Source organism: Solanum tuberosum, unplaced genomic scaffold, assembly GCF_000226075.1.
Source record: "Solanum tuberosum cultivar DM 1-3 516 R44 unplaced genomic scaffold, SolTub_3.0 scf00025, whole genome shotgun sequence".
Lineage (NCBI taxonomy): Eukaryota > Viridiplantae > Streptophyta > Magnoliopsida > Solanales > Solanaceae > Solanum > Solanum tuberosum.
Window position 1 is genome coordinate 1,033,394 of NW_006238951.1, and position 10,871 is coordinate 1,044,264.

Below are 10,871 nucleotides of genomic sequence, written 5' to 3' on the forward strand. Positions count from 1 at the left end.
GTTTTGCAATTATTGTAGGACAATCACGTTTTTGGAGAAATGAAGTGTTGCATGATATAATGACTACATGTATTATATTGCACAACATGATAATCGAGGATGAACATAATCTTAATGCACCAATTCAAGATGTCGTAGAGGCTCCAATTGCAATGACCAAAATGGTGGTAGATGAAAATCTTCGATTCGAACAGTTTTTAGCTAGACATAAAAAAATTATGGACAAAAATGCTCATTTTGAACTCCATAATGTGTTGATAGAGCATTTATGTGAGCACCGTAATAATCTTGAAAGTTGGGTATTTATATAATGTTTATATAATTATATTTCATTAATGATTTCACTTTTATTTGAATTGTTCATGAATTTGTATATTATATAATATTTGCTTCCAATTTATGTTATTTAGAAATTTAGAATAAAATATAATTTGTATTAAAAAAAGAATTTGAAAAAACAAAATTTTATATCACATGAAAATTATATAAAAGTGATTATTTCGAAAAAAGAAGAAGAAGAGATTTATATTATGAAATAAGAAAATAAGAATGAAATAGAAATAATAATATAATATTGAAGAGAGAGAAAAATATAATTTTTTGGAGAGTAAAATAGAGAATTGAGTTGGAGTTGATTGTCTGGAAAAATAGAGAATTCTATATTTGAAGAGTGAAATAGAGAACAGGATTGGAGATGCCCTTAGTTATCTGAAAAAATAGAGAACTCTATATTTGAAAAGTAAAATAGAGTGTAGGATTGGAGATGCCTTAAAGCGTGAAGTCTCATTTCTCCACTTTTATCATCTTATGTAAAGCCTGCGCAGATATACTTTAATCACTTATAAAAAATTTACTTTTTATTTAACATTCTACTTAATCCAATTATTTAAATCCAACCCACCCAATTATAAAGACCCATTAAACCTAACTCTTATACGGTAAGGCTAATGATTGATGTGATACAGGAAAAATTAATAATTAGAAATTAGAACACACATAAGGACAAAGTTCTATTTTACACATTTACTAAGCATATACCAGATATTTGTGTCTATCGAGATATGTACATTCTTAAAAAAATTATTACTTTCAAATCAAATAAACCAGAAAAACTGAACCAAATCGAACCAAACAGACAATAACCAAATCGACGATTATTTTTTTTGTTTGATTTTAGAAATTTATAAAACTGACTAGATTGATTTGATTTTGATTTTAATTAATAACCGATCCAAATCGATAGGGGTGTTCATGGTTCGGTTTGGATCGGTTATTAGTTAAAACCAAAACCAAACCAATTTAAATCGGTTTTTAAATTTCTAAAACCAAACCAAACCAAATAAAAAAATAACTGTCGGTTTGGTAAGTTTTTTTTGGGTTTGAAAGTAATAAGTTTGTAGAGGACATACGCATCTCGATAGACACAAACACTAAGTATATGAATAATTCACAAATAAGCTATTACACGAACAAAGTGATTCATCAAATGTACCAAGTTTCACTAACTAAAAAAACTCATTGTCAATAGCATAAAGTTGGTTCCATATTCTAGAGATCTCAACGACTTATCAATAGTCTTTTCAATAAAATTACACCTTAAAATATTGAGAAATTACTTCTAAAAAAAAAACACCAATATTTCATAGTCAAAACTAATCAATTACCATCTTCTTTAGCTTGAGTTTTAAATTATTCAATGTTGCGTTAGAAAATTTTATAAAGAACAGAAAAAGTGTGATCTTTAAAGTAATGAATATTGAGGGATTTAGACTGAAGGTTTTAATAATTGGGCTAAAATTTAAGTGTTGGGCTTCAGAAAATAGTAAAATTAAAGATTTAAGTTAATTAAAATTTATCAAAATACTTATAATTTATTTATAAATAATTATAAAATTTATATATATAACTTCTCGGTTCGATTTGGTTATTTTTGAGATTAATTTTTAGTAAAATCAAAATCAAACCAAATAATATCGATTTTTCAAAATTTAAAACCAAACCTAACCAAATCAAACCAAATATCAGTTTTTTTAAATCGGTTTGGTTTTATAACCATAACCATGAACAACCCTACAAATCGAACCACAAACACCCCTACCACCCATACAACAAGTAGGGGTGTTCACGATTTGGATAAAAATCGATCCAAACCGAAAAATTGAACCAAACTGATTAAATAAATTTATTTGGGTTAGGTGTGGTTTGGTTTTAGATTTTTAAAAACCGATAGTATATGGGTTGGTTATGGTTTTGTTCAAAAAAAACTGAAGATATAACCGAACCGAACCGACAAATTATATACATATATTTTATTAATATACATACCTAATATCTTATTTTATAAACAATTTTAAAGTATCTTATATATGTTTTCATCAAAATTTATTTATAATTTACTTATGAAAGAAAAAATGCATAAGGTTGAGAATATTTTATCTTATTGGTTTTTATGTATATGAGTGTGTCTGTGACAATTCTTTATAAGATTGAAAATATCACTTTCTCTTTCTTCTAGGTCAAAATAATGAATTTTGAAGCTTTATTCATAGTAAATTTAATTATTGAAAGTTATGTAATGTCAGTCATTCTAATTATTTTCGTTTTAAATGGATTGTTATCACTTTTTTCACATTTTGAATGAATTGTTTCTTTTATTTTCGTCTATGGCTAATAACCGAATGACCAAACCAAAATCGATAACAACCAAACCGATAAATATATATTATATTTGATTTTGATAATTTTAAAACCGATTAAGTTGATTTGATTTTAATTTTAACCAATAATTGATCCAAATCGACCCGTGAAGAGCCCTAACAACAAGTATCCAATTACAAAAAGTTACTAGTAAACCCACAAACTCAAAATGCATATAGGGTTAATGAGTCTTGTGGATCGGATTGAATAAATGGGTCGATTAAATACAGTGTAGATTTTTAATTGTGCAAAAAAAATACCGATAAATACTTGAAAGTATATATTTAAGATTGCAATATTAGGCGCGCAAAAACCCTACGATTTGAGATGGCACAAAAGAAGAAGGGTGTATCCTCCCATCGCCATGGAAATTTAGCAAATAGAAAAGCTCCAAATAAGAAGAAATCCATTCTAAACACAAAGATTATTAGCAATGGAGAAGAAGCTACCCAAAAATTCAATAAGAAAAAGAAAAAATCAATACGTCCCTATCAAATTTGCAAAGGTATCCATCCCAAAATTTCAATCTTTCTTTCTTTGTGCGATGTGTGTGTTTTGATTTTTTAATGGCTGAATTTCAGGGAAGAGCATTGTGGAGCCGTCAAATGATAATACAGACCAGATGCAGATTGATCAGGTGAGTTCATATGTGACATACAATTGTTGAGTGCTCGTTGTGCTTGAAAATTTGTTTCTTTTTAAATGTTTTTGATATATTCTACTTGTCCAATTTAGGTCATAAGAATTTATTTACAAGATGAAATAATGATGGACATCCTCACCAAGTTACCCGTGCAGTCTCTTCTTCGGTTCAAATGTGTTTCAGAATTTTGGAACTCATTAATCAATGATACTTACTTTAGGATGAAACATTATATTCATTCCAAGAATGACCAAAATTCCCAAAAGTTTCTTATTACTGAATCCTTCTATGATAAGGATGATGTGTATAACTTCTCTACTTCTTCTTTATCGATGGTTCAAGTGGTTGAGGATGAACAAAAGCTTGATTGTCCTTCGAGCTGCAAACCAACGAATGTCATACTATTTTGTTCATGTGATGGATTGGTTCTTATTTTTGTTTCTTCTCGAGGACTCTATGATTCTTCTGCAAGACTCTATGAGGAACTTTTGTTGTGGAACCTGTCCACAAGAGAATCAATACTACTTCCCCATCCAGAATTTCGAGTGGTATATTGTGTATGTGGATTGGGATATGATGCAACTAGTGAAGACTATAAGATTCTTGCAATTAACCTGAATGCAGATGATAGTTTCAATACTTCAATTGAAGTTCTCTCTCTAAAAAGTGGTTCCTGGAGAAGAATTGGTTATCCTACTGGCATTCAGCGTGTTAGTGGTTTTAGGAATTGTGGTATGGATTATTTGGCATTTTTACATGGAGCATTTCATTGGCTTGGTATGACACTCTCTGGATATTATACTACTATTTCATTTAATATTTCAAATGAGGTGTATGGAGAGGTACCGTTATTGGAGAAAATGTATCATGTATGCCCCAGTTACCGCTACATCGACCGTGGTGTTTCAGTACTGAGAGGAATGCTTTGCTTTTATTCTACATATAATTATTGGGAGATGGGCATGGACTGCACTTTTATGTTGTGGATAATGAAAGACTATGATGTCAGGGAATCTTGGACTAACTTTATTAAAATACGAGATACTAATCTTTTTCATTCAGCCAGACCAAAATATATGTTTGCGGATTGTGAAGTGTTACTACACTGCAAACGTCTCGGATGTGTTTGTTCTAAATTCACCACATCTAGAGGACCATTTGGATTATACTGCCCTCAATGTCAATGTGTTACCGTTAAGCAAGGAATTGTTTATGTAGAGAGTTTGATCTCACCTAAATCACTTACTTAGTATTTGCGTATGTTTTTTTCCTTTTTCTTCTGTCGAAAATTATGTAACAACCTCTCATTTTAATGAATATATTTATTGCTGCTAAATTTTGGGTTCTGAATGTATTTATCAAAGTTGGTCAGTTTATTTATTTCATGTCCTCAGGGAAGCGTGCCACTAGAGCCATTTCTTTGCTAACAACTGATTGATTACCTATTGTTGTTTATCTAATCGTAGATAGTATTTACGACAATCCTACAACTAGTATACTGTTGATTCCTCAGCTGTAGATAAGTGGAACGACTCCTAGCTTGATTTATGTGAGCTGGTCCAGATGATCGTACTGCTCAATCTATCATTTTATAGGTTAATTCTACTCTGTTATCTCCTTATCTTGAGATTTCATCCTATTCTTAATGATATGCCTACAATCCAGAAAGATGTCAATGTTTCTCTCGAGTCCTATATGCCAAGGTTGAGGTACACAAAAGTGCAATGGACTCAATTTTCCAGTTGATCGTTGGGCTATGTTGTAACACTGATGGGGCTTCACGTGGGAATTCTGGCAGTATGAGAGTAGTAATTTTTTTGGAGTCGAGGCGTAGCTGGGCTTCACGTGGGAATTCTGGCAGTAGGAGAGTAGGAATTTGTTTGGAGTCGAGGCGTAGCTGTAATGTCTCACTGTCAGAGTGACAAATTTTGGTTGTGCTATCTTGTCATGCATTGTTATTGCAAAAACCATACCTAATCCTATACCAACTAATAGATATATAATCTTTGTTATATTGCATTTACATTATTATTAGTTATTCTAATATATTTTTTATTGTGACCAATGATGTTGCAACTAAATTAGCCCTCTTGTTTCACCATTTGTAACAATTATGATTATGTAATTCTTTTGCAATTTAGTTCATATTCCAACTAGAAAGATTCTTGCTGATGATTGTACCCTAGCAGAAATCACAATAGACAAATCAACCAACAACGATTATTGGTTGAGTGGTAAGTATTCTTTAATTCTTAATCAGAGACCTCGATCAGAGTGGTAAGAATTCTTTAATTCTACTGTTTTCAACCTTTAAACAAATACAGTTGATGACATTAGGATGACCGAATTCTATTAGACCATATTTCTTACAGAGGGATGAAGCCAAGCATCTAACAGAAGATTGGGAGGGAGCTGTTGCAGATTTGAAAGAAGCAGCTGAAAAATCTCCTCAGGTTTGTTGGCAATTTTTCTCGGTGGTTTTGTTTGTTAATTTGTTTTTTCCCTGTTTAAACCTTTCTTCATGTAGTTACACTGCATCTAAGATGAGAGAAGACATTGGCAAGACAACTCGATCATGCCATCACATTGTGGATATATTGATATGATGTCCTTTTTTGGGGGGTTGGGTTTGAGTTTTGCACGTAACAAAGATTAGATTTTGCAAGTTTTGTGATAGCCACGACTAGTGGCGGAGCCAAAATTCTCACTAAGGGGTGTCAAAATATAAAGGAATAAACCCAAGAAGAAGCCAAGGGGAGTCAATATATGATGTAATATGCATAATATACACCCGTTGAAATGCAAAAGTTGAAGTGAGCTAGGTCCTTCCTTTTGACTCAAAACCAAGTTTGCTTGGTTTTTCTTTTCAAGAGATTTATTGTTGCTTATCTGATATTTTCATTGCATGCGAATCCATCTATATATGCGTGTGCGTGTGCGATCCTTCCTATCAAGGTTTTATCTTTTTAACCTTGATATGGATGTCAAATAATCTGAACTACACTTCTATAGGATAGGAATATTCGTAAAGTGCTGATGAGGGCTGAGAGATCATTAAAATTGAGTCAACGGAAGGATTGATACAAGATATTGGGAGTGTCAAAGACATCATCTGTATCATAGATCAGAAAGGCATACAAAATACTTGCTCTGCAATGGCATCCTGACAAGAATGTTGACAATGGAGAAGAAGGAGAAAACAAGTTTTCGTGAAATAGCAGTAACATATGAGATTGGTCTTTTCCCTTCTTTTCAGTTTGTGTTGTTTCTGTTCTTAATTGGTTCTGGAATTTTCGTAAAATACCTGATATAATGGTGGACAAAATTTTTAATATCCACAACATTTTCGTTATTTTGGAATCATCTTTTTTTACTCTACTAGCTATAATTGTGTGCATCAGTGGTGACCAGATCGTGCTTAAAAGTTTTTGACAACCCTTTGTCAATCTGGTCCTTTTACTGCTGTGTCACAGATATTGGTCCTGTCCATGTTCTCTGGGTTAGTTTTCCAATATGTGGTTTTCTTGCTCCATACATAGTGAAAATATTTGTTAGTAGCTACCTTTTAATGTTTTCGAAAACATTTTTCTCGAGCTGGGAGTCTATGGGAAACAATCTGTCTACCTCACCTTGTGTGAGTAAGGTCTGCGTATACTCTTCCCTTCCCAAACCTACTTGTGGGTAACTCTGGGTATGTTGTTGTTGTTTTGTTACCTTTCAATGTTATATTGATTGCATGAGTGGTCATTTCAGATAAAATAGTTTGAAAATATTATGTCAGTGCATAGTGATATTTCAGATATAATATATGGTCATCCATATTTTCCCTGACTTGCAACAAAAGGTAAACCACTCTCATTCTCTTTCTTTTGTGTTGATTCCTCCATTATCCCTTTTTGCTCCCAAAACAAGTTATTGATGGAAAGTATTATACCAAGTAAGGATATTGATTTCTTTGCATTATTTCATCAAGTTCATCAGGATAAACAATACTTGTTATAGCAATAGCTACACTACCCGAGTTTCATTATTGATAGACATTGTTTATGTGGAAATTTATAAAAAGAAGGAACAAAAGGTTGCAGCACATATCCCCACATCTTCTGATCAATCCTATCCGCCTACTCCTGCTAATTGCTAATTGTAAGTGACACTTCTTTTTAAATTCTTCTTCTTTGCTCTTCTCAAATTCCAAGTTCAAATTACCTTCTGACTAAAGTCGCCAGTTTTGAAGTGCTTTCACAGTAAAATTCTTTCCAAGTTCCTTTCAACCATGCTCTTTAGAATAGCCAATTATTCACTATTAAACTTTAACTTCATGGTTGGTGTCTTGCTTCCTCTCATATGTGTCTAATGGTTTCTCAGATTGATTAACATATTGCAAGCATATTGGGAGTAATAAAATTACTGTCAATGGGATTATTGTATTGGTCATCTAAACACTATATGGCTCTGTACTTATTCAATGTCTTTCAAAGGTTATTTAATTTTTCTTTATTCTGTTATCAACAAATCGAGATGGAGGAGCGCTTGCTCGGTCTACAAGTCTCTTTAAGTTAAAGTTTTGATTTCTTCTCAGTAAGGTCTAAGGCACTGACTTTGATGACGATGCTACGGCAGCATCTTTTGGGCATACATGTGGACAAATCCATGGAATTTTGTCTAAAGAACTTGCTGAATCGATTAATGGCTACAACATTTCGAATAAGATCGGAGAAGGTGGTTTTGGAGTCGTCTGTTATGCTGAGCTGAAAGGCAAGGTTAGTTTAAATTTATTTTATCTCCAGTGATTGTAATAGTTTGTCTATTTATTGATTAAAAATATATGACGGAATCAGTAAAGAGAACACAAATCTCATTAATTTCTTTATTTTTCACCCACACATATGAAAAAGTTCTACTATCAATCAAAAGATTAAGATAGCCCGTTATAGATGTTATAACGTTATCTCTGTTGTTTCTTGACGACCCTACATTTGTTATTGATTCTGAAGTGCTTTTTGGGTTATTGAAGAAATGAAAGACGTTACTAAAAGTTGTAGCATAGTCCTCATGACCATCCACCAGCAGGTTGCACATGGATGGTCTATGAGGTATGAAATTCCTTTTTTCTTTATACAACAGCTGGACAAATTGCGGTAGTGTGGGAAGAACGGTTAGAATTGATGGCAAACTACTTGAGTCTCTATACATTATGAATACATCCATTTGGCTAAAATATAATCCATCTCCATGTAAAAGATTTATCAACAGATTTTAGAAGATTACTTTCCTTCTAAGTACAGACTAAAACACTGATCATACTGTGTAGCCGTGCAGGTGACTACAAGTTACTTGAAGCTAATCTCCTCCTATGTAATGCAACATATCAATTCTTCCCTGTGTTGAAAGTTTCTGTGACGTTCATGTTTGCAGCTGAGGTTAGACTTTCACCATCAGTATCATAATGGCTTAAGGTATGATGAATTTTCCGATACTTGCCTTTGCATGTGGATTGTTTGATGTATTGAAGGAAGGAACATGGCTTTTGACTTTGGGTTAAGTTTGTTTTTTGGGGCAGGTAGTAGTGACAGCAAAGACAAACAGCTATGAGCAATTGTCTTAGGATCTTTGAAATGATTCCTCTCTTAAATTTTTTAGTCAGGTACTGTTTTTTTAATCTAGCTCCTGCATAAGTGAAGTTGTACTCTTAGTTTGTGTTTTCCGACAGTTTTCATTGATGAAAATGCACTTTATCCTTTTGATGTCCTTGGGACCGACAAGTTATCATCAATGTAACTCATGAGTATGAAACTTCACTTTAATGTGCAGAATATATGTCGAAAAACAATGAGTGACTTCTTATAACCGTAGAAAATTAGTAAAATGAAAAGACGCGTGATTTGGGAACAAAGAGTAGTTTAGTCATCTAAATCTTTAAAGCTATACTATATCATAAAAGTGGATCTTTATAAACCTTGCAATTCATATATTTGTCTTCATTACTTGGTAATTTTTTTTTATGTCTGGAGCTATTTTAAGTTGTAAAATTAAATTCTAACAGGCAGACAGGCTACATTGTCCTAACCTTCACACAAGGTAACCCCCTTTCCCCTGTTAAACTTCTCATTTATATATTGTTGTTTGTTTGATTTCTGGTTAATCAAACCAAGTGTGTATCTAGAAGTTTTTAAAGATAAAATATATCTTAACGTTTCAAAAAAGACACCAAAATGAGTGATAATAGAAAAGAACAAGCATACAAATAGATGGATGGCAAAATTTGGATTGGTTAAAGTTGTGAAGTGTGTTAAAGGTAGCGTTTTCATAACATTTTCGCATTTTCATGTTTAAGTTTGAACTTTATTTTGAACATACGCTTGCTATACTTTCTCATTAGTGAATTTTATAAATCGAGTTTGTGTTAGAGTGGAGTTGACTGCTTTATCCTTATACAACATTTATGATAATCAACCTAGTAGTATTTTCCTTCTTGTGGTACAAAGAGGTAGGATGCTATTAGATTATCTACTTATTTGTTTTTCATTAATAATGATGTGGCTTCTTATGTCTATGAAGAATTATATGGTTTGTTGTACGTAGTAATACTGTTTCATGGTGAGTCTTTATAGCTGTATACGTTGAACATCGAGTTGTTGGAAAGAAATTTTTATTTGCTTGAGGTTGATAGAAAATTAGGAACTCCTATCATCACTATGCTTTCCATTTTTGCTCCATGTTTTGGCTGGTTTAGCGGGCTACTTCTTACAAATGAAATGATACTTTTCAGGTTTTGGTACATCAATGGTAGTGCAAAGATCACATTTTCAAGAGTTTACGTCAAAGATTTTTATACCTAAACCAAAAATTATCATATACATATGCTGGTAGATTGACCATTGGATGGTCCTTGCATCTTTTAGCTTTATTTATTTACCGATTAAATTTGTCATGCCATTATAATACTATATTTTATTTTTTAGAACATGTGAAGAGAACAACTATATTTTATCTTTTAGAACTATTTTTTGTATATTAATTTTTATTTTATAAGTTATAACATAATTGATGACATTCTTGTTGTTGGCTCTCATACTTGACTTCTCTGTTGACTGTGTACATAAATCAAAGATATTTATCTGACTGTCCATAGTTAACTTAGAAAGGTTTTCTTTTTTTTTTTTACCGGAAAAAACTAAAATTTAAAATTAAAGAATATATTCTATGTGTGAAATCATATATATAATCACCTGTTCATCTTACACTCAACAAAGATATAATTCATATACTTGTAAATTATTTTCAATTTATTCAACAAAGTATGATTCGTCAATGGAAAAATAACAACACCATGTTATCACATATATGAGGGCAGTGTAATAATATGAAAAATTATTGGTCAAAAGTTAATATAAGGAAAGATGAAAGATAGAAATAATTAACGTAATAACTATGGAATTCATAATATTATACATAAGAATGCAAAAGAGTGTGAATACCGTTTGCAATAATTAGTAATAACTAAGAGAATTTATAATGTTATAACTAAAGA

At 31.9% G+C, this 10,871-nt stretch overlaps 1 protein-coding gene across 1 annotated transcript; it reads left to right on the top strand.

Moving 5' to 3' along the window:
* Positions 1-2,978: 2,978 nt before the first annotated feature.
* On the top strand, positions 2,979-6,462 carry LOC102583476 (F-box/kelch-repeat protein At3g23880-like). Its single transcript, XM_006341266.2, has 4 exons — positions 2,979-3,202; positions 3,279-3,334; positions 3,433-5,793; positions 6,353-6,462. The coding sequence occupies exons 1-3, from the start codon at positions 3,025-3,027 to the stop codon at positions 4,588-4,590; spliced, it is 1,392 nt and encodes a 463-aa protein (XP_006341328.1). The 5' UTR covers positions 2,979-3,024; the 3' UTR covers positions 4,591-5,793; positions 6,353-6,462.
* The last annotated feature ends 4,409 nt before the right edge of the window (positions 6,463-10,871 follow it).

Coding starts and splice junctions, on each gene's coding strand:
- LOC102583476 (XM_006341266.2), top strand. CDS start 3,025: ATGGCACAAAAGAAGAAGGGTGTATCCTCCCATCGCCATGGAAATTTA. Junction 3,203..3,278: donor TCCCTATCAAATTTGCAAAG/GTATCCATCCCA, acceptor GCTGAATTTCAG/GGAAGAGCATTGTGGAGCCG. Junction 3,335..3,432: donor ACCAGATGCAGATTGATCAG/GTGAGTTCATAT, acceptor TGTCCAATTTAG/GTCATAAGAATTTATTTACA.